Source organism: Pavona decussata, unplaced genomic scaffold (assembly GCF_977016875.1).
Source record: "Pavona decussata unplaced genomic scaffold, jaPavDecu1.1 SCAFFOLD_29, whole genome shotgun sequence".
NCBI lineage: Eukaryota > Metazoa > Cnidaria > Anthozoa > Scleractinia > Agariciidae > Pavona > Pavona decussata.
The window spans coordinates 715,578-742,126 of record NW_028145452.1 but is presented as its reverse complement, the minus strand read 5'-3'; the positions used below and the strand labels follow the sequence as shown (position 1 = coordinate 742,126).

At 39.3% G+C, this 26,549-nt stretch overlaps 2 protein-coding genes across 3 annotated transcripts in view; both read right to left on the bottom strand.

The window, feature by feature from the left end:
- Positions 1-2,031: 2,031 nt before the first annotated feature.
- LOC146484806 (uncharacterized) lies at positions 2,032-8,729 on the bottom strand. 2 transcript variants are annotated; one of them, XM_085104266.1, is made up of 8 exons: positions 8,560-8,729; positions 8,251-8,355; positions 7,553-7,747; positions 6,871-6,929; positions 6,418-6,643; positions 5,953-6,233; positions 4,096-4,351; positions 2,032-3,613 (listed from the first exon to the last, which is right to left on the bottom strand). In XM_085104266.1, exons 2-8 carry the CDS (start codon positions 8,327-8,329, stop codon positions 2,253-2,255), a joined length of 2,457 nt encoding a protein of 818 aa, XP_084960392.1. In that variant the 5' UTR covers positions 8,330-8,355; positions 8,560-8,729; the 3' UTR covers positions 2,032-2,252. The 2 variants fall into 2 exon arrangements, with proteins under 2 accessions (XP_084960392.1, XP_084960391.1); XM_085104265.1 differs by having other exon boundaries at positions 6,418-6,649; positions 8,560-8,720.
- Positions 8,730-10,133: 1,404 nt separating this feature from the next.
- LOC146484805 (histone-lysine N-methyltransferase SETD2-like) overlaps positions 10,134-26,549 on the bottom strand; it is a 31,680-nt gene continuing 15,264 nt past the window's right edge. Inside the window, exons 11-22 of the mRNA XM_085104252.1 lie at positions 26,227-26,398; positions 24,870-25,004; positions 23,494-23,604; positions 21,842-22,318; positions 20,050-20,085; positions 19,425-19,476; positions 18,583-18,607; positions 16,253-17,602; positions 15,571-15,694; positions 14,053-14,250; positions 12,450-12,551; positions 10,134-11,734 (exon numbers count right to left, since the gene is read on the bottom strand). Of these exons, the coding sequence (XP_084960378.1) occupies positions 11,591-11,734; positions 12,450-12,551; positions 14,053-14,250; positions 15,571-15,694; positions 16,253-17,602; positions 18,583-18,607; positions 19,425-19,476; positions 20,050-20,085; positions 21,842-22,318; positions 23,494-23,604; positions 24,870-25,004; positions 26,227-26,398 (2,926 nt within the window). The 3' untranslated portion in view covers positions 10,134-11,590. The remainder of the gene's footprint in view (positions 11,735-12,449; positions 12,552-14,052; positions 14,251-15,570; positions 15,695-16,252; positions 17,603-18,582; positions 18,608-19,424; positions 19,477-20,049; positions 20,086-21,841; positions 22,319-23,493; positions 23,605-24,869; positions 25,005-26,226; positions 26,399-26,549) is intronic.

The following is a 26,549-nucleotide window of genomic DNA, read 5'->3' as shown; positions in this document are numbered from 1 at the left end:
ATGATTGATTGAATGAATGAATGAATGAATGAATGAATGAATGAATGAATGAATGAATGAATGAATGAATGAATGAATGAATGAATGAATGAATGAATGAATGAATGAATGAATGAATGAATGAATGAATGAATGATGTCCCGTAAGACATAAACGACGCTCGTTTTTATTTTCTATGCCCCGCTCAAAATTATAAATGGCGCTCATGATCGTCATGTTGCTAGTGGTATTAACCAAGGTCAAGTTCTTAGCGTCTTACTCGTTGAGAAAGGAAAAGCCACACAGTCCTAGCCTATACTGTTCTCTCAAATCACATGAAAGAAGGCGTGTGGTATCGAAAAGAACACCTGAGGCGTTTTCTATTCAGTAGCCAAAATTTTAAGTTCAACCGGTTGAAATACAAATGGAACTAAGTTTATGCTGCCATTTACTTGATCGTAGCGGTGTCCAGCTGGAAAGCTCATGCTACTTCGTACACCGCACACACATGAACCATATCTCTTCATGGCTTAATGTTACTCCTCAGTTATTCTTTCTTTCTTGTATTTGTAGTATAAATAGTGTGTAAATGTTCTGTATAGTGTGAATAAAGAATTGAATTAATTTAATGACCTGAAGGACGGTGCCTACTAATAAAGAAGTATTTTTTGCGTGGCTTATGACTATGCGCGAAAGCAGATCTTAGCAATGGCTATTGAAATCCAGGAAGAAAGCTGGAGGTAACCATGCATTTTTTAGAGAATTTAGTAACAATTATTCTAAAAAGCTGTAAAATACAACGCAATGTATGGCTTTTTTTTTTTTTAATTGAAGCTTTATTATCTCTGAAAAATGCATGGTTACCCCCAATTTTCATTTTGGATACCAAGAGCACTTGCTAAGTTCTGCTTTCTTTGCACAGTTTCAAACCGCGCAAAAATATTCCTGTATTAGTAGGCACCACCCATAGGAAACCCAAGTGTCTCCAGATGCGCAGAACGTATGAGCAGTAGCAAAAGTAGGCACCATCGTTAAACGAGCGGATCAAACGAACATTTTCCGAACAAATGGGCGCCAATGAGGTAAACCATTTTTCCGTTTGAACCACAAATTTCCATTTCGATTTTGTTGTCTTCTTGTGCCATTACGTACGGTTTTTGATCTATCAATGAAAGTGCAAATTTGGGGCAACACTGTAAAAAAAACCTTTCCATTTGTCACGCAAAGTTCCCTCATTTTGCAACAGAAAAATTTGGCTAACTACAGAGCGCCCCTGGTGAACCAAAAAACAACGGAAGCGTGGCTTCTTTCTCTCTTTCCTCACATTTCGGAGCCTTTGGAGGTGGATTTCCACCATGTCGTACATTTTAAGTATGAACTGTCTTTTCCTTACATGGGTAAAAAAAACTTTGATAGCCCGCGCTGTATAAACGGTTCATAATGGCTTACGTAAAAACAAATCACAAACTGGTGGAAGACGCCTTTTCGGCCTCTTGCAATTGAAGTCACCCAACAGCCTCAAAGAAACAACCTGGCAACAGCTGTGGCAAGGCCTCCGCTTTTACAGACTAAAAGTTGGTGTGGTACAATCTTTTCAATATCCCCAAACCATTCATTAGTCGTAACATTTAAATCATGATCTCTTGTATTGGTTATTTTATTGACATGGGTAACCCACCTACGCACGTTAACTGAGTTCAGTAAGCGCTAAAGCCGAGGCTATGCGTGTGATTTTCATCACGCGCTAGCGACACGAGAAAAAAACTTTACTCCGCATGTGCAGTTCCATTATTGATATTCTGAGGATAAGCAGTATGGCATTGCTTATCATGATGTCTTCCAAAGCTCGGTGAGCATCAAACCTGGCATAGATGAAGGCATATAGGCTCCTCTGGGGGAAAGGATTTTTTCGGAGTCGGTTTTAGGTACTTCAGAATAGGCAGAACTTGTTCTGTTATTTCGTGTATCATGTTACTCCTATAAGCAGAAATAGGAATGCACCCAGCGATCCTTTGATGTCGTTTTGATGGGCAGAGACTCTTCATCTATATCTCATGGTTTTTAAATTTCTTTATTTAATAAAAAGAAAAATAAACATGATGACAAAGTCCTGTCAATAAAATCAATAATTAAAACATGTGTATTCTGACATGTGTACACTGACATGGTTTTTCACCTGTGTGAGTACGGAAGTGCCTGGTACAATCACAAGAGCTGTTAACGCCTTGTTGCATGTAGTATGGAGGTGTGTGGTTAGATTACTAGAGTTGTTACTAGAGATATGGCTTTTCACCTCTGTGAGTACGGAGGTGCTTGGCCAGATTACTGGAGTTGGTAAACGCCTTGTTACATTGTGTACACTGATATGGCTTTTCACCTGTGTGAGTACGTAGGTGCTTGGCCAGATCACCAGACTGGTTAAACGCCTTGTTACATTGTGTACACTGATATGGCTTTTCACCTGTGTGAGTACGGAGGTGCACGGTCAGACTACGCAACGTGTTAAACGCCTTGTTACATTGTGTACACTGATATGGCTTTTCACCTGTGTGAGTACGGAGGTGCGTGGTCAGATTACCCAACGTGTTAAACGCCTTGTTACATTGTGTACACTGATATGGCTTTTCACCTGTGTGAGTACGAAGGTGCGTGGTCAGATTACTGGATTGTTTAAACGCCTTGTTACAATGTTTACACTGATATGGCTTTTCACCTGTGTGAGTGCGGAGGTGATGATGGAAAGCACTATTGTCACTAAACGCCTTGTTACATTGTGTACACTGATATGGCTTTTCACCTGTGTGAGTACGGAGGTGCGTGGTCAGCTGACTGGAGTTGTTAAACGCCTTGCTACATTGTGTACACTGATATGGCTTTTCACCTGTGTGAGTGCGGAGGTGATGATGGAAAGCACTATTGTCACTAAACGCCTTGTTACATTGTGTACACTGATATGGCTTTTCACCTGTGTGAGTACGGAGGTGCGTGGTCAGCTGACTGGAGTTGTTAAACGCCTTGCTACATTGTGTACACTGATATGGCTTTTCACCTGTGTGAGTACGGAGGTGCTTGGCCAGATTACTGGAGTTGGTAAACGCCTTGTTACATTGTGTACACTGATATGGCTTTTCACCTGTGTGAGTACGTAGGTGCTTGGCCAGATCACCAGACTGGTTAAACGCCTTGTTACATTGTGTACACTGATATGGCTTTTCACCTGTGTGAGTACGGAGGTGCTTGGCCAGATCACCAGACTGGTTAAACGCCTTGTTACATTGTGTACACTGATGTGCTTTTTCACCTGTGTGAGTACGGAGGTGCACGGTCAGACTACCCAACGTGTTAAACGCCTTGTTACATTTTCTACACTGATATGGCTTTTCACTTGTGTCAGTGCGGGGATATTTGGTAGGACTGCCAGACTGGTGTATCTGTCTCTCATTTTGATATATCTTTTCATCCGAATGCGTACAGACGTGAATCTTTAGATAACTTAATGATGCGAATTTTTTGTTACACTTTTCACAGTCCCATGTCCTCTTAACTGTACGAGTCAAACAGAAACGCTTGTGTCTCTGCAGAAAGTTTAAAGAAGTGTACATCCTGTCACAGCCCTCACATGTGTAGCCATTACCTGAGAGCAAAAGTACGTGAATCTCTTTAGAAAAAAATACAGCTTTGGATTGGATCATAGAACGGGATTTCCTCTCCTTTTGAGGCATTTTGCCAATTTTACCTAACTTCCATCAGCGAAATTTCTTGAATAAAATGCCACTAAATAGTACCTTTAAAAGTTCTCCGAAAAATGTAAGATAGATATCTTATTTATTCACATTTAATCACGTTTTTCTTTGAATTCCTTCTTTCTTTCTTTCTTTTTTTTTTTATCTATAGGCTATAATCACCCATATCCAACAAGCGTTAGTGTGGAGTAATTGTTTTAATAAAAACAACCAAGAAATAATGTTTTGCTGCGTGCCTTATGCTCAAAACCCAAACAGCTAAAGAAAAGAGCACTGCTAGGAAGATAGTTTCCTGATCAATGTTGTCATGGTTAAAATTTTAAATAATTACTCAATACTGTACTCAAATAATGACTTGATAACTAATACTTACTTTTTCCGTTTTCCCCATCGTCATTATCATCAGCTGATATCCCCAAGTCTTTGGCGTACTTTTCTCCGTACCACACCAATAATTCTTTTCCTGGGTGTACAGGTTTGTATGTGCGGTAGTAAATTTCGCCTCTAAACTGAAAGGCTACCAAATTCTGTTCGTCCTCACAACGAGAGCAATTAACAAAGCGCATCCAGTTACCATGGGATTCATCTCGACCATCCAAAAAATGGCTGAACTTGCCATCTTTTACAATCTGTAAAAATAATATAAAAATAAGTTAATCAGTGATCGTGTATTCGATCGTGTTTAAAGACTAGATTTAAAAAACGTTCATACTTCTTCTCACTTTGCTATAACGCTGACAGGGTCGTCATTATAACGTTACCCTGGTAGTGTACCATTAACCTTATGACTATCCCATCCGACACAAACAGCAGTTTACGACTACCCACGTAGAGGCCCTAGAGTGCTCGATCAAGAACTTCGAGTCAGCCTGAATTAAAAATTTTAAAAAAGAAAAAAAGAAATTTTCAGGGTGCTGGGCCTTATTTTCTTTGTCAAAAAGGTAAGACTTTGCCTTCAACTTTGGGGTTAAATGCGTTAAATGTTGAGTTTGTTAAGGTTCTATGCGTCTTGAGTTGTCTAGCATATTGCTGTTGTTGTTGTTGTTGTTGTTGTTGTTGTCGACAGTTGTCAGACATAAATGGGTTGCATTGACACATAAGGCGAAAGCCACTGGTTCATCGGCTTTGATCATGAGTACCTTATCAAGAAACATAAAACCAAGCCGTGTTATTGTCACTAATCTGCTGCACCCCATTGGGTGCTTAGGATTGAACAGCCGCTTTTCTCTAGCACAAATATTACAAATGTATTACAAGTACAGTATCTGCATACGTAGCACTCTTGCCAATGGACGACAATAACTTCATGTACTTGAACCCACTTCTAGTGGCAAAGAACAATTTAACAAATAGATTCCATTTTGCCGTGCGTATGTACTCTGATAACGCACAGATGACGTCAAAACGTGGTGAGAACGAAGAAGTACGCAACGAGCGGCAGGCGAGTAGCGTGACTGATGTTCTCACCACGTTTTGACGTCCTCTGTGCGTTATCAGAGTACAAACCCAAAACATTTCAACACATTTCGTAAGCGAGCATCGCGTTGCCTGAGCTGAGTCAAAAACTCTCCAGCAAACTCAGTTTTAGATTACTACACACATGCAATTATGATCTTCTAAATTGGAGTATAATCCGAAAGAATTTCACTAACAATATTTTCAAAACTAACCTTCATTCCAGAGGGAAATCTTGACCCCAAAATATTACAGCATGTAAGTCGCTTCACCGCGATTTGTGATCGATTACTCGCCATTACCGGATTTCTATCGGCGACATATTTCGACAAATATTTGCTTCCTTTTCACGTCACAACAAAGTTCTAGCTTTTTTGTCCTGGTTGAGATCACTCTCAACGGTCTTTGTCCAATTTTTTTTATTGGTCAGTTTTCCTTTCCTGTGAAAATTTGCCTGTGTTTGTCCGCTACTCGCAAAAACAGTTTGCAAAACTTTGTTGACCAGTCACTCTGGCTGGACTCTAGACTCTGATCACGTGCGCCGGTCACACTACTCGATGACGTCAATCGTGCGTCTATACTCTAATCACACACTCCTCTAGACCAATCAAAACGCGAGTTTTACACAGTTCATTGTATAAATAATAATGTTTTACTTTCACGTTTCATATGAAACCATATCAGACGTGTATATATTGTTTGCAATTTTGCATTACGTGAAAGAAAAACACTGCACTGTACTATATATAAAATATGGATGATGGTTTCACGGTACCTCCCACATGTAACTCGTATTTGTTTTATCTGTTATGTTCTCCCACCCAGTTTTCTTTCCCTTGTAGGGTCCGAATCGCACTCCTTTTGGGACCGAAGAGGTACTGAGCACCCCTAAACCTGCTCCAGGAATAGACGACTCATGGATTTTGAGAACTGTTGGTAACGAAGCCACTGCAGGTGTTATTGTGGAGTTTTCCTTGTGACATTCGTCTTCTATGATCTGTAACGGGCCATGCACTGGACATTCACCGTAATGGAGGTCTTGACAATCCTCACAATCTGAAAACATGCATTTAAAAACGAAGAATAATATATTTATACTTCACCTTCTTTGTTACGAAGAAAAGGTCTCTTCAGTTCAAATTATACTGTACACGATCGCAAAAACACCAGTGCATCAAATTTAACTGATGCGGTTAAGGAAAGAATATTTTTAAAACAAAAGCAATTACAAACAGCTTACAAATGTAGTGGTCATCATCTGGAACCTCAGCTTCGCAGTAACTGTATTTTTTTCCTCGGGTAGCATACTGAATACGCTTCACTTCTTGGCCCTTCTTGTTTGTAACTTTTGGCCTTTTCTTTTGGTTTCCAATAACGGCAAGTTTTGCTTCTGGCAAGAAGTCCATCTCTTCTCCCAGTTTACCCAGATCATCGAACGCACTTGATTCATTTTCTTCATTCTGCTCCTGCAACTTCCGCAAGATCAAGGTAAAAAGAAAAACGAAACAAAAAAGAATGAGTAGACTTCGCATCAACTTCATGGAGTTTGGCAATTTTGACTTTGCAAAGGGATGTAGCAAGATGGAACAAATATTCTTTCTAGATACAGACGAGTACTAGGCATAATTGTAACATGCTGATACAGTACTTTTAAATTAAGAGATCATTAGTTATCGTTAATTATCATTCCCACTTTATTAGACTTATTTTTCCCTTTCATTGAAGGAACTGTCTGAGGTTTCGGTCTGAAATCTGCAAGAAGAACACAAGGATATTCGGAATAAGAACATTACACATCAATCGGATAATCACAGATCTAGTAGAGTGATCCCATGAGAAAATTTAAACAAAGACAGGCCCTCTTAAACTCTACTGAAAATACTACTAAAGCTCTATTAAGCAGCCCCTTCCCTGCTCTATTGTTTGAGCCTCCCTTTGTGAAGGTCAGATGTAAAAACCCACCCACGTCTATTAAACCGTGCCCGCACCTTACCTACCGGAAAAAAAGACAAAAGAATTCTTCGAAACTCAGGTTTATCAATGGTCAAGAAAACGTTGATCAGTTAGGAAAACTCGGTCTTTAGTGTACAGACAAATATTACTGTGGTAAGCTAAAAATGGCAATGGAATTGTGGAAACGTCTACCCTATTTATACCGCTATGTTTAAGCGCCCCCCTCCCCATCCCACAGCTCCATGAAAGCAAATAAAAGTCCCCTCAAAATATTCCCTTCTGTTGGAAAATAATATATAAATAAAATAAATTGAAGCCTCAAAATGAATAAGACCACGAGGCTTAGAGCTTTTCATGTCATTTATCTTCTAAGTCGTTCTGCATAATAATACGATTTGTAAATTTACCAGCAAGTGTACTACCTGGAATGAACCTCTTGATCATTTTATTTCGTTTCCTAACTTTCGTTGATCCAGGTACCCAATCTTCATCGCTATCATCGCTATCCTCACTTGAACTTTCACTGTCATGACCGGTGGATAGGGTCTTACGCTTTTTAACAGGTGTTTTACGAGTGCGGCAAGGACGTCCAGCTGGAACCGCGGGAACAGGAAGTCCTGGAAAAATAAATGTTGAAAAATAAGAAGAAGAGGAACACTTGAGGTCTTGTAGTAAGATTATTTGTAGCTTGATAGAGGTTTTTTTTTTCAGTGAGTGATACAGACACTAGGAATTGAAAGTAATCTGACACAGGTATTCTCGAAAAAAGAAGAACCAAGCTCTCGTAACAGGAGTCGAACCTATAAAATGACCTTCTGATTACTAGTTAGCTAGGAGACTGTCACAGGTTCGACTTCTGTAAAAAAGAACTCGGAATTTCTTTTCCGAGTATACCTGTGTCAAACTTCTTTCAATTTCTAGTTTGTTTCTGAACTTTCCATGTAAAACAGTGTGAATTTTGACACCCTGTAAAATGGGAAATAATTAACGGAGAATCAGTTACAATTGAAATTTAAGGAGAAAAAGGAGCGAAAGAATGTTTTCGGCTTATTTATGGTACCGCGCTTACTGGCTTCACTTCGTTCAGATATAACATGTAAGAGTTGCTTTTCTAACTTACCCAGACTTTTCATGAATTCATGGTTCCTCTTGATATTTCTGAGACGCAAAAGTTCGTATTCTGACAAAGAGTTGTTCATCTTTAAGTTGAACTCAATCTGTCAATCTACAATATGAATAGAATGTTTGTTTTTGTTTCTAAAGGGCCCGTAAAAATACATTTGTCCTTCATGGAAACATTAATTCAAGCGAGAATTTCTCCCATTTTCTTTGTGTACTGAATGTGTACAGTTTGCTGTCCTTGTCAGTTTTTACATGGCTCCATTACTCCCAAAAAAACTTCTAACCTTGAGAAAAGATTATCTCTCACCTCCTTTCTTAATAACTCTTTCAAACTGCAGCCAAAATGTCTTCTAGTGGGTTGCACGGTGACTTTCAATACGTATAACTTAAAACTCAAGGGCAAACTTTGAAGTAAAACGTTAGTAAAATACAACGGTATAAAGCAACAGCTCAGAGAAAAACAAAGACGATAAAATTTTTCCAAAGCAAACTGGAACAGTTACTGGAAGGTCACTTGCTACAGAGCTTTTGATTGGCTGGCAACTGGGCAGGAGAGATAAAGGGCGGGAAAATAAAACGCGGGCTGCACAGCGACATTTTTATCTCTAGTAGGGTGGGGTGACAGAAGAGCAAAATAATGAAAAAAGTTCCAAATCTTGTGTGGCTGCATGGGAAAAGTGCCGCAAACGGTGGATAATACCACCAAGCTAGAAATTGGGTTTTTCTTTTTTTCTGTCCGTGAAGCGATAAATGAGGCGAAATTTCCTTCGAACGATCATGAAAAAAGAAAGCCAAAGTTGGGTTGGAGATCATAACAGGAGCCATAATCAGGGATGGAGACCGTAACGAGATGCCATTTTGACTTGTGGGCTTGTCTTCATGTGTTGTACCGAAAAATCTATTTTTAGAAAAAAATTCCGCCATACGCGCGTGCGCGCACGCTTGTAAATGGCCAGGATCGCGCGTGGAGAAAACGAATTTTTTTTTCTACCCGTTCAAAATGGCGTCCAAATTTTAAAATTCTGCCAGAGAATATCTCCTTAGTGCCCACGTTTAAGGAATTAGACTCTGACTCACAACAAAAAGGTAACAATTGAAAGAAGACGGGGAAAGTTGGAATAAACGGCATATTGATCACATGACTCTCACAGTAAACTCAAAAAGGCGCCAAAACGGTGGTGCTGCGTGCGTTGCTACGGTTGAATGAATGAAAAAAGCCGCACACTTGAGGAAAGAGCTGAGCAAACTGCCTCGCGAGGCCAAGCAAGGCAATCAGATCAGCTGTTTCCTCAAGTGTGCGGTTGAGTTTTCGTGAGAATTTCGCCTCGCGAGGGGAAATCTCAAATATCAAACATGATAGATATTTTCCTCACGGCCTCGCGAGGCGAAAAACTCACGAAAACTCAACCGCACACTTGAGGACACAGCTGAGCTAATCGCTTCGCGAGGCAGTTTGCTCAGCTCTTTCCTCAAGTGTGCGGCAGGCTTTACCGCGTCATTTTTGCCAGTATGATATGTTGTTGTTGGAGAAAGTCTAAACAGTTGTGGAAAGCTGACGCTTTTCGCAACCTCCATATTGTCCTCTGTCAGCTTTCACTGTTTTCTTGCTCATGTTGAACTGGAAAAAGAGCGTTTTGCTGCTTGGAATCAAGTTTCGTGGCCATGCAAAGGAAGAAGCAAAATAACAATCGGTTACATAGATGGACGTTCCAACCACGAAAAAATTAAAAAAATTATACCTTCTCACATACGTAAAACCACCATTCGAAGTATTTTACTTTAAAAATGGTCTTGTTGGATACTCCTGAAAAAATGTCAACTTCAAAAGTCCCTCACCAGCACGACGCCTATTTGACGACTTCAAACATACACAAGACAAACTTGTAGTGACAAGGGAGAGTACGTTTATTGCTGTCTAAACTGAATCTGGGTCTGAAAATAAATTAAGAACAGTTGTGACTTCCGAGTATTTAAGGCTCAAGATTAGAATTTTATACTAACTGACACAGTAATAAAAAAAATACTGGCATGATATAAAGGAAACTAACGCAATATTGAATCGACTTTCTGTGACAAATTTAATGTCTCCGTCACTGCCCATAAATAGGGAGCTTTGGCAAGGACTTGACGAGAACGTCAAAAAAAACAACAGGTTTAAAAACCAAAACAACAACTCTGCACGTGCATTACACTTCTTTGCCATCACTGCACGACTAGGACGTGAAATTTACTGATGGGAAGTTTAATGGAGGACGTCAACACACGACGAATTTTTCTTTATCTTCCTAAACTTGGGTGCGGTCTCGAAGAATTCAACTCCAGGAAATTTCACCTACATTTGACATTTAAAGGGAGTTAGAATAATCGTGACGACAATTGAAAAAACGCTAATTCATTTTAATATTGACGTTTTCGCTGCCGTCGCCGTCGTCGTTGCTAAAGCTTCCTAATGTGGGCGGTCACGCGTCAAAATGCGTTACACGACTACCCACAAGGCGTAGCGACGATAAGAAAATTTCCAAGGCATTGCAAGAAGCGGGCGAAAAACGCTTGTAATACCTGGGGCAAAGTACCCGGAGAAAATGCGAACAAAGACATTTCAAGCATGCGAAAATAATACAAAAAGACTTTTCGCTGCGAAGAGGTATAAAAAAAGTTTAGGGAAAGAGTGCAAACAAAACGATCACAAAAATACAACCTGGTTTTTTTCCAAGAAAATAAGTCTAAAATTCCTAAAATGTTTTTACAAATTACTCACATTTTCACAGTGCGCTAACCCCAACCAAGAGGAACGAATAAGACTTGCTATAACGTTAAAGAATTTTAAGAAGAAGCAACCGAACCAAGTCTAACACACATTTAACCTTACAAATCACGGAAGACAGAAAACTGCTTCTCACATTTCAAACCAATGGTGCAAGTTTCTTCCGTTCGATAGATAAGCAGTCACACAAGGAGCTGTATTTTGGTCTGAAATCCCAGTGTCGTCGTACTTGTCCCCCGTGATTCACAAAGTAGGCACTAAACCTACGTGCTACTGCACTAAGAGCAGTGACCAAGCCCTCTTTCCACTCAGAGACAGTTGAGCGACAACACGCGAGGACGACGCGCGAGTGCTAAAGGTGTCGCGTGGAGACGCGTCAGTTCCACGCGGCAAGCAATTTATGCGCGCATTTGCATGTTCTCTCTTACTCGACTATCGCCGAGCGGAAACTGAGCGAATTACGTGCTTTCTATCATATATACATTAACGAGCTAAAACCATAAAATAATTTAAACGATAAAATGAGTGCATGCTGGTTTTACAATATGTACATTGAAGTAGATAAAACCCACAGTTATGTTCTTTTATAAACAGGACCAAATTTTTTCATATATGATCGAATATATTCTTTTGTCTTGATTTTAACGGAATCGTTGCACTGCAACGTCTCCTCGTCTTTTAAGTGGCTGAGCTCCTTCATCAGAATTCCATGTGTCAACTAAAGGGAAAAAAAAGAAGAAATTAGCCAAAAGGTTAAGAAAAGGTATCTATCAGATTGCATTCACTGTAAAGTTATTTGAATGTTCAATAGCTAGAATAACCTTGTGCATCTTGATTAAGGGGGTCCAATGATGGTTTGGACAATGGGTTAAGGTCGGAAGAGACGGGAGGTTTAGGTCAGGGAGAGGAACGGTGGGGAGGGGGGGAAGGGGGGGGGGGGGGAGGTTAAAAGCAAGTCCACAAGCAAGGGGGATATACTATCTTGTTGTTATTTTTGTTACCGGCAATCCAATTTTTTATATTTTTTCAAAGCTGAAACGACGAAAACATTACGAGTAACAAACTAAAACTACTTCCAATCAATACAAAAGCGATTTTTTCTTGTTTTAAAAAATAGTTTAATGCATAGTTTAATGCGCGGTTTAAAATTGCGCAACGAAAGCAGAACTTAGCAAGTGCTCTTGGTTTACGCAAAAAGAAAATTGGAGGTAGCCATGCATTTTTCAGAGATAATTAAGCTTCAATTTAGGAAAAACTGCCATACATTCCTTTATATTTTGCCGCCACTTAGAAATATTGTTGCTTAATTGTCTGAAAAATGCGCGGTTACCCCAAAACTTTTGGTGAGTATGATAAATGGACCCGTGGATTCACACCCCAGATAAAATCATGGAAGACAAGGGCTTGAACCAGTTATGGAAGCCTCAACTCACCTTCCTAGCTAAATACTTGAAATCTTCTGTATTCAGGATCCGGCCTGATTTACAGTCTACTTTAAAGAATGGATTAAGGCAATTTACAACTACGTTGGAGAGCTGCGGAAAAATCGAAATGAAACGTCAGTTAAATGATAAATACAAAACCGTTGATTATTATAACCGTAAATTACTATTTAAACCGATAGCGAACTTTCATCATGCAAAAATGGCTTCCTTGATGAACATAATCAAGAGAGAGCGAGAGAGAGAATGTGTCTACCATGATTCCAGCAATCTCTAATCTTTAAACTTCAGTAGCTTAGAAGTGGATCAGATCTGCCCTGAACTGACTGCTTTAATTCTACTAGATTAAGGACGGTGCCTACTTTTGTTACCGCGCATACGTTCTGCGCATCTCGAGATACTCGGGTTTCCTTTGGGTGGTGTCCACTAATACAGGGATATTTTTGCGCGGTTTAAAATTAAGCGAAGAAAGCAGAACTTAGCAAGTGCTCTTGGTTTACGCAAAAAGAAAATTGGAGGTAGCCATGCATTTTTCAGAGATAATTAAACTTCAAGTTAGCAAAAACTGCCAAACATTGCTTTATATTTTGGCGCCTCTTAGAAATATTGTTGCTTAATTGTCTGAAAAATGCACGGTTACCCCCAATTTTCTTTTTGGATTCCAATAGCCCTTGGTAAGATCTGCTTTTCCCGCATAGTCATAAACCGCGAAAAAATTCTCCTGTATTAGTAGGCACCGTCCTTAATTAACGGTATTCCACAAAGAGACAGGGTACACAATTGTCCATTTCCGAGAAATGTCCGTATGGTCAGCCTTAATCAACTCAAGAATTTTCGATTAAATTTTTACGAAAAACTAGAAATTTCTTTCATTGATAAAATGTCAAACTTTTGCAATGCTAGAAAAACATTGCTTATGTTTTCAGCATGGCAAGGTGTTATTCAAAGTGAGAAACAAGTTCAGCTAGCATTTCCAGAAAGCGAACAGGAATACCAAATTTCGGGGAATATAATCTTCTGTTCTCTAAAAGTTTACAAACTTTCAGCTGAAGAACAAGTTTATACAATTGTGCCTTCAAAAGGCCACAGAACAATCTGGAAACAGAAGAGAAAACATTTTTAAGAATTATGAGGCTACGGTTGAAGACACGTCTTCTGTTATATGCAAAGCAGTAGCATTATGCGTGTAAAACAATGCAAAAGAAAGTAGACATCTCTGAATTTATATCCAAACTCATTATTCAGCTTAAAATAGACAAATAGCTTGACGTGACCACGTTACCCTTTCCCCTAGCTTTGTACACATGCAGGAATGACAAGACAGGAACATTATCTGATATCTATGTTGTAACACTTTTTCTTCGTGCACAATAACTTAATTTGTAACGCATTATAACATGTTTAGTTTGTTCAATAAATTAACTACTTACTATAAAAAAATGAGGCTACGGTTGAAAAATTACAATTAAACGTTGCAAGTTTGAAATCAACAATGCAGTTCGTTCGAGATTGTTGAGTTATTCTCAGATTTATACTCGGGAAGCGCCAAGTGCTTTCAATGTTAAGTAATATTGTGTTACAGCGAGCCACTGACCTTCATTCTAAACATTTCTTTAATCTTGCTGTGATGTGATGTGGAGCCAGATGAAGCATCTTCTCCATGTATGTGCTCCTCCCTGCGGTGCGCCGTGGTATCCGCTGCAGCTGTGGTATATGAAAGAGTTGGGCTTTCAGGGGGTGTCCCTGGGGGCGTGCTAGGAGTCTTCTTCACTTTTGGTTTTGGTGAAGAAACCTGGAATGAGTCAAACAAATAAAGTTCAAAGTCAGAATGAAAATGTAACACAGGGCCGCCAAATGACAGGCAATGCTAACCGATTACCTAATGAAGCCAAGCTTGTAATACACTTACACATAATTCTGCCCTGCCCAATATTAGCGTTTTGATTGGCAGTTTATGCAAAGAAACTTGCGACCAGGGCAAACAAATTGATGTCACTGGCATATTTGCTAGCAAAAAGCAAGTCACCACTTCATTACCAGTTATATGCCGACCAATTCGAAACTTCAACATCCCCGGGGGAGGGGGGAGGGGACAACCCCTCCTCTCCTGGGCATTTCAAATTAACTTCTGCTACAGATCTTTATTCAATCTATTCAAAAATTTATACATGCAGTCCTACAAAGGGATTGGCCCATCAGGCAAGACAGGTTTCTAAAATAATTTCAATTTACATTAAGAAGTATATATAGCTTTCAGCAAAAAGAAGACAGTCATTGACCTGGCGGCTGATTCTTTATTCTTTTATATGCAAGTTAATTAGCCCCACCTCACTTTCAAAACTCATTAATAATTCATAAACCCATTGACCTATCAAATGGTCGATGAAACATCACGTGCAGTGATTGTAAAACACGATAAAACCTCCGCCTTATTAGTATGCGATGTTTAATGTTTTTCTCGTAAGCTAATTTCCAACGTTCACAAAAGCATCACTGTTATGAACTCTCTTGACACACGCTTTTCCAGGAATGTTTTTGAAGCCGATAAAAAAACTCGCAGCACGTGTTTTATCGGGTCTTAAACCACTCGGCTGCGCCTCCTGGTTTTAAATCCCGATAAAACACTGCTGCTTGTGTTTTAAACATTACTTGAAGTAAAAATTCTATCGAATTTTGCACATGCTAACGAGGATAGTGAGGATATCTGACTTCATTTTGAGGGAACTAAATCTAAATTCAGTAAAACTTTCATATCTCAAGACCCTTTGTCACTATTCAGGTACAACCAAACAGGAGCTCAAGGGTCTGATGTCGGAGAGCAATGGAAGGGCGTCTGGGGAGCATACGACCGGAAACCCAGTCCGCACGATAGATGGATATAGTAAGGCTAATAATCATAAAAATAAAAGGATAACAAATATTAATTTTATCGGCCGCCATTAATTTATGAAAAAGGTCTATAAAGTAAAATAAGCCCCACAGGACTGTTTCCTGTAAATGACTTTCAAACCCTGAGTAAGTGGTCTCTTTTACTGCAGTTTTCATTCATAAGAGCCAGCTGCCAGCTTCCAAAGACAGTGTGTCAATCAAAAGAAGCATTTACATATCTCACCTCTTCTATGTCTGGGAAGCTATGTGTTATGATGCTAGTTCCTTCACCTCCTGTTACATTGGCAGGATGTTCCTCTTCTGATGATGGACTGCTTTCCCATCTGGGCAAATCCCACTGAGTTTTCCTATAAATAGTGGGGCAACAGTCTTAACTACCATATCCTTGTTATGGGAAGTTTCTAACCATAAGATCTCACAGTAAAGACCCTGGGTGCTTACCATTTACATGGAAAACTCAGAAATTCCAGTTGGAAAATCAAATGGTACACATCATTCCATTGGAGTACTTCTGAAATTATGGGCTTCTGGTCAAAGTGATGCATTTTTGTTGCTCCGTTTGGGATTCACAGCTGATGTTCATACATTTTGCATGTTATTCATCTTCTTTTAAGACAAGCTAAATCATTTCGTAGTAATGCCGAAAATTTCCATCTAGGTGGTTTGTGTAAATGGTAAGCACCCATACAATATGCTTCTGATATAATGTAAGCTATTTGGCCATATTCGTTGGACTCAAAAGGTTCTCGAGGCTTTCTAGTCGCAAAGAGATCTGGTATGGTGTACACTTTTTCAAGTTGATAACAGTACCAATAGTTAATTATCAGCACCATCACAGCAACTGCAAAATTACTTTTGACACTCAATCGGAAAATGCTCTATACTAATGGCTTATTATTACTCACCGTGTTTGTGTGTGATAATAGTAAACTTTCCCTTGGGGGTCTGTTGCCGACTTCCAGTGGGGTGGCAGATGTGTTTGTTTATGTTTTACAGGTGGAGGGGTACAGGGTTCTGATTCGTCTCTGGATTTGTATGTCTCCAGTGACGATGTAGTGACAGCTGGGAACGATTCTACCTCTGAATGTGACACAGCTTCTGAAGGATCACCGTGATGCTGCCTGGGCACAGGAACGTTTCCCTGAGGAGTTAGCTGTTTAGTTGGAGAGATGTCGACATGCGGTGTCGTTGGAGAATTAAAAGCAGGGAACTGATTCTGCTGCGAGGGGAAAGCAGTCTGGTTACCTTGAGGAAGCTGTTGTTGTTGTATGGCACTAGTCTGTGGAAACTGTGAAGCTGGTGGTGTTGGGACATTTGATTGAAAAGGTGGCGGAGGAGGAAGTCTGTTATAAGGCGATTGTTGGTTTGGCGGAAAGAACGGTGGCTGGTTAGCCTGAAGAGGAGGCGGCGGCACAGTTTGTTGTAGAATGAGGGGATTCTGTTGCAGTTGCTGAATCATCAGCGCTTGATTTTGTTGTGGAAAGTTTGGCGGAGGAACCTTGCGAAAGAAATCCATAGGAGGGATATTGGGAGGAGGAACATTAAAATTAGGAAATGATGGTCCTTGCTGCGAGAAATTTCCTACAAAATTACCAGGAGCCATATTTTGGGGTCTCGGACCCCGATCAAGTCCCACAGGTCCACCGCAAAAGAACTGGTTTCCTTGGTAATTTTGAGTTACGTTCTGGATACCTTGAGATGGACCCCTCCACTGAGTCATGCTTTGCTGTTGGCCAAAGTTGGGTTGTGGGTTCATGTTAAAATTTCCAAACTTAACATCTCCTGAACCCTGGACATTTCTTTCCTTTTGCTGGAAATAATTTTGCATTTGGGCCCACTTCTTCTTTTTCCTTTTGTTTTTTCCAGGTTTCTGCTGAAAGAAACCAAACCCTTGGTCCACATTGAAGTTCATTCGCTGTTGATAACCAAATGTCTGCATGCTATTTTGTGATTTCGCATCCTGTGACGTCTCAGCAATGTCTGATACTGGAAAAACTTCTGTCTTATCAGCAGGTGAACTGTCTTTAGTTTCCACATCCTCACCAAACTCTAACAAGCTAAAATCAGCTGCTTGTGGCTGAGGATGTCCAACTTCAGGGTCTTTTTGTATGTCAGTCTCTTCACTAGAGGTAGAGAAGCCTTGAGATGCTGGTGGAGTCCTAGATTCCACAGGAAACAGGGGCTTTGGAGAGTTACGAAGACTTTTCATGATTGTGTCTAGTCTTGCCGGGGAACATATATGTTCTACTGGAGTCCTAGAGAATAACACACCAAAAGCATACCTCAGGGTGGTTCCACTTTCCAGAATTGGCTGGCTGGACTGGCCGGTCAGTAAATGGAGTCTACCCATTTGATTGACTGTTTTGAATTCTTCACAATGGCACATTCTGAGAGTAGTATGCTCCATTTTAAAGGAATACCAAAAAGTGGTATAAAAATTGTCATTCAAATTTATGCATTCCATTTGTGAAATAATTGATCTGGCCGGCCAGTTACGACAAAATAATGGAAACTGCCCTTGGACTAAACATTAATATCATTACGCTACATGTGGCTGTCTCAGACTTGCAAGTGAATTGTATTCAAACTGTAAGGAGGTGGCATGGTCCAGGCCGGGGGGGGGGGGGGGTACTCCCTTATATGACCTTAACGGGGACGTGCGGCCCGATAGGGTATGGTTTTCAGGGTGTTTTGTCTTGAACGGGGTATCTATTTCATCACTTTCTGTCTTAAACAGGATATCGCTACATGACCTAATGGCTAAAACAAGAAACTAGTTTATTCTTATTTCATTCTATGGTGTGATTTTGGGTTAAATGTCTTAAATAGGGTCTGAAAATTTTGAATTCTGTCTTAAACAGGATAGGGAAATCAGAGAATTGTGTCTTAAACAGGGTCAGGGTTTGAATGCCCTGGCAGCACCTCCCTACCCAAGCGTCTGTTGAGTACCCCCCCCCCCCCCCTTTACCGGGGTCCAGGGGTTTAGGGCGCTAGACTTGAAATATTAATTTTTTGAGCCTTTTGGGTCTGAAATGGGTATCAATTTTAAGCGTCTTGTTTTGAAAGTCTGAAAACCGGTATGGATTCTAATACCAGGTCTGAAATACAGTCCGGGTTTGGAAAATCGCACACCCCCACCAAACATTTCGTGGGGTACTCCACACAAACCCCCCCCCTCCCCCACCACCCAGGCCTCCATCACACTAAACAAATAAGAATTTTTAACATTTCTCACCTTGAATGATCACCATCAGTGCTTCCTGCAAACCAAAATCAAACAAAAGTATGCATTTAAGGGGCACTGGTACTGTACAGATTCATATTATTTTGTGTTGTTATAGATTAATTAATTTTAACAAGTAGATCCCATTTGGACGTACATCTGAACTCTGGTAACACATACATGTCAATACATGGTAAGAATAAAGAAGTATGTTACAAGCCAAAGGCAAGTAGTGTGAGCGATGTCCTTACTGTGTTTTGATGTCCTTTGCGTGTTATATCAGGGTACACTCGCACATGGACAAATGGAATCTTATTTGTTCTATACTTTGTTTTGAAATCCATTATCCTGCACAAAATTAGAAATGTTTCCTAAACTCATTGTATTGATGATTTGCGTGGAGTTTGAGAGGACAAATTTAGTTTTTATTATGTCATTTATGATCTAAAACAACTTTACTGCACTTTTATCACATATTACTCCAGACCAATCAAAATGCAAGTTTAACACTGCCCATTGTATAACAAGTGCTATTATAAAACACATTGCAACACTGCCCAAATATGGTCATGATGCACTGAATAATCATCGCCTGTAGTCAACAGGTATCCTACAATACAATTTATGTAATTTCGTGTGTCCGGGAGAAAAATCGTCTCCAGCTTTTCTGCAATAAAACTGTGCTTTGTTATCCATGTGTTGAATAATAAAACAAATATCCTGCTCAATCTTGCGGAATATCACCTGATTTAAGCCAACTCGGCCTATGACCTCGCCAGCTAAGTATCAGGTGATATTCTGCGCGATTTTACAGGATGATTGTTAAATAACTATTGTCAATCATTAGGATTTACCTGCTGGGCTTCCCGCCACTAAGGAGAGTTCAACAATCCTGTCCTGCTTTGCCTAAGAAGAAAAATGTTACATAACCTTAAACATTAATGTTGTAAACAAAACCAAATTTTTGAAAGGGAAAAAATTTGTCAAAGTTTATTTATAATTCAAATTATGTTAAATACAGATGGTTTAACTTAATTTCGCCCAATCCCCCTCCCCCACTTTCCCCATCTATGCCCTTCTGGTTTGTGTCTAAAATTCAAAAGTAAAACAATCTCTTTAGTTACAGGAGAAAAAAAAACATTTTTTGATAAGGAAACACACTTGCCTAAATTTGTTTATATTTCAAACAGAATTTTAAATAGAAACAAAATGCTAAATGCCGGTCATTAATCTTAACACCCCTCCCTTTTTCCCCACCCAAGCTCCTCTAGTTCCTGTTTAAAACTCAAAAGCAAACCAAACCAAATTTTTGAAAAGGGAAAAAACTTGCCTAAATTTGTTTATAATATTACACAATTTTCAATAGAAACAAAATGATAAAAATGCTGCTGATTTATCTTAACACCCCTTCCCGTCTTCCCCACCCACGTCCCTCTGGCTCCAGCTTAAAATCTAAAAGCAAACAATGTCTTTACTCACAGGAGTAACAGATTTCTTTGGTATTCTGTAAACTTCCTACAAAAATAATGAAATGATCAGCAAAGTTACCATTAGCAAGGTAGATCACAGCCACAATCTTTACCTTGCTCTTTGAAGAGTGGGAAGATAGTGGGAACAGGGTTCACACAGAAATTGGGAAAGAAAGTCCATGACTTTTAATCCAATTCCATGACCCCAAAATTGACCACCAAAGTGAACCGCTGACAAGAGGATGGTGAAAACTATAGGGCGATTTAGACGGTACGATTTTCTCTTACGACTGTCGCATGCGATTTGTAGAGCGCGTGCTGCTTGCGTCATGTAAAAATTGTACACAACTCTCGCCACTCAACATTGCCTTTACCTACGATTGTTGTAAGATTTTAAAATATGTTTTAAAATCCTACGACATTTTTCGTGTTGTGTGCGTCTGTCGTAAGGATGTTGTAGGTTGATTTACACGACGTGATTTGTGTTGTAGGCATGGCATAAGCGTGTTGCATGCGACAAATCGTAGGCAAAATCGTACCGTCTAAATCGCCCTCATGAGTGAAATGCACCACTGGCTGAACGTTTTGATACTTGATGCAAAGTTTCTTAAATTATTTCTTTACTTTTCAACCATCAGCTAAAAATAATTTTGGGAAAACAAAGAAATTCCACGACTTTTCCATGATCCAAACAATTTTTTTCGAATTTCCATGACATTTCCAGGCCAGGAATGTAAATTTCAAATTCCATGACTTTCGATGACCAAGCAAAACCTGGGAGGTTTAAGATAAGTGAGGTTTGAGAAAATGACACTCTGCTGTTATTGGTCAGTTTTGGTTCATTCCTGTTTGCTTGACTTATCATCCCATCTTCTGTTTATAACAAAAGACATTTAGCTTTATGCTTCATTTTGCAGCATTGCTGAAAATAATAGAAAACTTGGAGCCAGATAAGTGCCCTTGTTGAAATTTTTTACAGTTCTTCTTTTTACCTGTCTGCAAAAAAATCTGTTGATACTGTAAAAGAAAAAATTACTGGTCATTTTCATTTTTTATTTATCAGGAAGGTATCCCCAGGCTCGCAATATTCCTTATTTCATGCCACCAGTCCACTTGACAATTTACTACCAATGAAGATTGAAGATTTCCAGTCAAAACATTTAGTTATTTTAAATGTCCATTTTAATGTCTTTTAACCATTGTCAAACCACTCCATTCATATGCTGACTGCAATTATATATTTTTGATTAAATTGAATGTCGATCACTCCGGTGATGGTCTGAATAATCTGAACATGGTTGTTCGAAAGCCGATTAATGCTAATCCATGATTATAGGTTAACTGAGGTTGTCATCTCGCTTGCTAAGAATGTTCTTCAAAGCTAATTTTAAGCTAATTGTAAAGAAAAGTCTGTGCCAAAACTGAGGTACAAAAAGCTCTTGGCAAAATCTTTATTGATTAGTAATTAAACTCGAATCAAAGTTCACGTTAACCCAGGATTAGCTTAATTACGCTTTGAACAACTGGGCCCTGGAGTCCTATTAACTCAAAGGAATTGTGCCGTAACAACAACACTGATACTGAAAACTTGATATTCTCATGAAAATGTCATGAAAAAGTCAAGCCTTAGTACTAACAGTTTTTACAGCCTATCAAGAGAGACGAGTGTCACGTCTCTAGAGAAGCAAATCACATCTCCCAATAACAGTGCCTTGTCTCCGGTGACGAGAGTCGCATCTCAGGAGAGTGGTACATTACCTTTGAGCAGTACTGTAAATTGCTAATGAAAGAGTTAAAATTACCTTCAGTAAACTCCAGGACTTCAGCAACTCATTAGCCATCAGCCCAACCTCATCAGCTGGTAACCGTTCATCCTCTGACTTGATGTCATCCTCTGAAAGATCATCTGGAGATTTTTCCGAGCTCTCTGCAGCCATTTTGGTCTTCAAAGACCTGCCATCTCCAGATTTCTCTTCAGTGAAGCTGGCTACTTCAGCATCCAAAGAATCATCATCTGATTGATCCTTGTTCGAACACTGTCGCTCAAACAAAGGGCTCACACTCACTTTCTTGTCCTTTTCATCGTCATTATCATCCAGACCAGTTGTGCATTCGGAATCTGTTGGGCTGTCGTTATGCGAGTCTTGTCCACTACTAGAGCCCCTTTCAATAACAATTGGGCAGGATAACAAAGCCCATTTTCTCACAACTTTTATCACCTTGCTGTCCTCCAGTTGGTTCTTAGTTGCAATTGGCAGGTATTTTAGGGTTTCAAGCAACTGTGAATCAAGAAATGTATAATCATAACTTACTATGTTAGATGTAATATATCAAACACGAGACACAGTGTTTCATCACATATCAAACACCGAAAAGAGAGTTGAAAATACAACGCGCAGTGGAGTATTTTTGACGATTTTTGAGGTTTTTGATATTGTGATGAAACACAGTGGCGAGTGTTTCATATAACTTCTCAAACAAACTGATTTTGAAGGAGAAATTAAGGATGCAAAAACAAGGAATTTTTCATCAGATTTCCAAACACGTCACGGTGCATGATTTCCTTTGTCTTTGGCTTTTGAATTATTAATGAGTTTGAGAAGACTTCTTGAAAATCTAAAACTGCTTGATAATAATCATAGAAAACCATACTTCACTGTACAGCTAATAAAGAGTAGAATTCAAACGACTGTCATGTTAACTTATTTTGTCAGTAAGCAACAAACTTTCAAATTCAAAACTTGTCATGTTTGCCACTCCAGAAAATGTTCACCAGGGACGAGTTGCATAAAACTTAATGGCGGGCGTAAATGCTGTCATCAGACGTTAAAATACTGAAGGTCTGGCATTAGCAGTTACGCCCAACGTTAAATTTTATGCAACTCACCCCAGTTCTTCACTCAGCCACTTCACTACTGAACTACACATATTCACACAGATACCATAAATCCCCCCCCTAAAAATAAAATAATAATAATAATAATAATAATAATAATAATAATGATAGTCAGGAGAATAATAAAAAGCCCTCTTTACAAATAAGACAACCCCATCCTCAAGCTCCCCCCCCCCCCCAAAAAAAAAAGTTAAGATCCATGGAATGTTGAGGTTACATGTCTTGAATTGTCTTTTACTGCAATGTCCAAGCCACTTTGAAGGCAAGTGCAAAAAGTCCCTTCCAATAATAACCCTCTCTTCTAGAAGGCCTCTTCCCTCAGGAAAAACAAACAAACCCAAAATGATATGAAGAAAAGTGTCAGGAGAATCTCTAAAGTCATCACGACTTTTTCTCTGCTGATCATTTCCTTAAATCTCATAACACATTTGGAATTTACTAACGGACAAACAACAACAACAAGATATCAAATGTGAATAAGGGAGAAACGAAGACTCGAGAGGGGATTTGAACCCACGACCCTCCATTTGTAAGGAGAAATTAGCTATTGAACACTACCTCTCTTTGGAGCTTAGCCTTCTTTCCCCCTCCATCAACCATCCAGCTCCACAACAGAGACAAACCCTGGAACCTTAGAAATGCTTTCAAACATGACTGGTCAGTGGTATGCTGCAAAAAATACATTGACATGTCTCTTCAGTAAGGTGGCACATAGACTGCAAAACAGCCGTATTTTGCGCTTGGTCGAAATGCGAGGTCTCGTCAAGCGAAAGGTCTGGAGCAAGGGTGGAAACATAGAGTGAGACTGGGGAGAGAGGCTAAAATACGACTGTCTGCTTTGCATATATAAAATTCGTTTTGAATTTCCTGTTCCTCCAGCAACGGGAAATTCCCATTGGCTAAATTATAACGTGAGATGTCACATCATGTCTATAACACTTCATCAGAGATATTCGATGCCATGTCAAATTGTACAAACTTTTCGCGGACAATGGAGGATGTTGATTCGGATCTGCTCGCGATAGAATTGGGATTTGTTTTAAAATCCGAGCAGAAGGAAGCTGCTGAGACGCTCCTTGAAGGAAAGGATGTTTTTCATGTGCTGCCTATGGGGTTTGGTAAAAGCCTTATTTATCAACTATTTTTTTTGGCAAAGAACAAATCAGATCAAGGAATACAGAACGGCCGACAATCATTGTCATCTGTTCGCTGAAAAGCATAACAGAAGAGCAGATAGCGGCTGTTTGTGAACTTCGTTTTGACTGTAAGACCCTAACTGCTATTTGGGAAATCACCGCTTGAACAGCCTTGGACAAAACATTCAGGACTTCCTTCATTTTAAAGAGAATATTGATAACAGCCTTCCAATCCTTTCGACGTGTAACATACCGGTACTTCACCAAATTTCCTTGGTCGTTTCCATCATATATGACCGACTTCTTAGAGAAAACCGAAGTTTCAGCAGCTCTGTTCCGCTGCGGAGTTATGTTTTCAATGCCAGGAAGATTGACAGGAATATTTTCCTTCTCACCTAATGCGGTGGAGTTGTCAATTGATTGACACCTCAACAACATTTTTTGACCCCCAGGTCAGAATGAAGTTGTTCTATGGAAAACTGACAGTCGTTTTTTCTCTCGCCTCACACGCCCTGCGGGCGTGGTAGGTTCGCTCTTCGCGCACAAGAATTCGCGCATTCACAAAAAAAAAAAACGACTGTTTTGCAGTCTAGGCGGCCCATAGGTATTGTCTGTCAAACAAATTTTCACGTAGGTAAAAATACTACCTTTAGTTACCACTACTTGATACTTGATGTCAGATAATTTGAAGCAAAAATCTATGCATTACACCACATGTAGCAATAACAATGCTATCGCATACAAAGCAAGTGATAGCATTCAAGCACTTTGCTACAATGTAAGAAGTCATCACAATACCTGCAAGATTTTAAGAAGCATTATTCTCTGTTCTGTAGTTTCTGCTCGCACCATCAGCCTAGACAGTTTTAAGGCCTGATCACTCATAACCAATCCTCTGTTATCACCCAACATTTTCTCAACCTCATCTTCAAGCTGAAAAAAAATCCAATTTGCATGTTATAGAGTAGCACAGTGAGAACTTACACATGCATATCTGCAGTGTATACTAACATCACAATTCAAACAATAAAAAAAACGATTACATGATGCTCATTTACATCCTAAGACGCATATCCTGAACCACCGATTATTCTTCAAAAATTGAATTTACTTCAAGGTGATTCCGCTGAAAAAGAAGGAGTATTTAAAATTGTCTAAGACTTGGTCCAGTTCATGACTATGTTATGAGCATTAAAAAAATGCAATAAAAAATGGGGGTCACCGTGCTCGTTTTTGTGCAACCTGGATGGCTATTATAGTAAATAGATGACCCACGGTTTATATTAGGAACGCTAGTAATCAGAAAAGGGAACTATCATTTCTAGAAAAATTAATTTCTTTTATTAAAATATTGAAGCAGTTCAACAAAATTTACTTTAATCTTACACAACAAACTATTTTCACTGAACTGGAATTAAGATTATCAAAAAAATTAAAGATTTTGCTGCGTGTGCACATAAGCAGCACTACCTAAATACGTGCTTTTTAAAGCATCCAAATAAAAATATCTCAAAGTAGAGTATAAAACTTTTCTTTAAATCGCGATATATAGTGGTCAACCGCATGACATTTAAAGTGATGCATTAAAAAATGGGGGTCACCGTGCTCGTTTAGAAGAAAAGGACCATTTATTTTCCTGCCGAGCTTAACCTCAAGGAAATCCCGTAATGTTCTGCGTGCGCGCGCTAAATGACGCGAAAAATTATGCACAGCAAGGATGCCCAATGCAATTCAATGGAATCACCTTAAAAGCACTTATCAATCAAAAGATAAATGAGATATGTGCAACTTGTAACTTTCGTCTTTTCTTTTATCATTTTTCTGTTATCTTATTGTTACAGTGGAGCAACACTGACTTATCATTGTAATAAACATTTATTGAAACTTGTGAATATTTACATGTATTGTTGTAATAGTATTTTTTACAACTTGTTAGCCGGATGCTTTTAATCAAGTTTCCTTTCGCTACCTGCCTCTATTAGCTCACTGACAATTTGCAGGTAACATTCCAACAAATTATTAACATAAAATTAAGATAAATAAAGTTGTTGTACAAGTCAAGGAAAACTAAAAAATGTGTTTGTATTAGACAGTGTTTAATAAATCTTGTTTAAAGGAAGATAGGAATTTTTGTGTTTATGCCAATACAACTTACAGTGATATCATCAAACTCATCTGTCAAGTTCCTCTTTTTACGCCTCCTTCTTGGTGAGCTGGTGGGTGGTGTACATATTCGTTCAACTGTATTCTTGAGCGGAGTTTGTTTTTCACCTCCAATGAAACCACGGCAGTTGTGGGCTTCACAGTGGCACATCTGAGCAACTTTTCTGCAAAGTTGTCGTAAGAAAGCATTAATATTAAGCTGTCAGTGATACATGTTATAACACATTTAGAATGAGATTGCTTTGAATCGATGAACAGGAGGCTTCATTATTCATTGCCCAGAGTCAGGATCATCTTGTGTTTTACAACCACCCT

What these genes read in the sequence shown, in the direction of transcription:
- LOC146484806 (XM_085104265.1), bottom strand. Translation starts at nt 8,329, where the DNA reads ATGAACAACTCTTTGTCAGAATACGAACTTTTGCGTCTCAGAAATATC. An exon ending in GGAAAAATAAGTCTAATAAA is followed by an intron (nt 6,650 to 6,870) that starts GTGGGAATGATA and finishes ATCTTGCGGAAG; the next exon opens with TTGCAGGAGCAGAATGAAGA. An exon ending in CGATGGGGAAAACGGAAAAA is followed by an intron (nt 3,614 to 4,095) that starts GTAAGTATTAGT and finishes TTTTGCTCTCAG; the next exon opens with GTAATGGCTACACATGTGAG.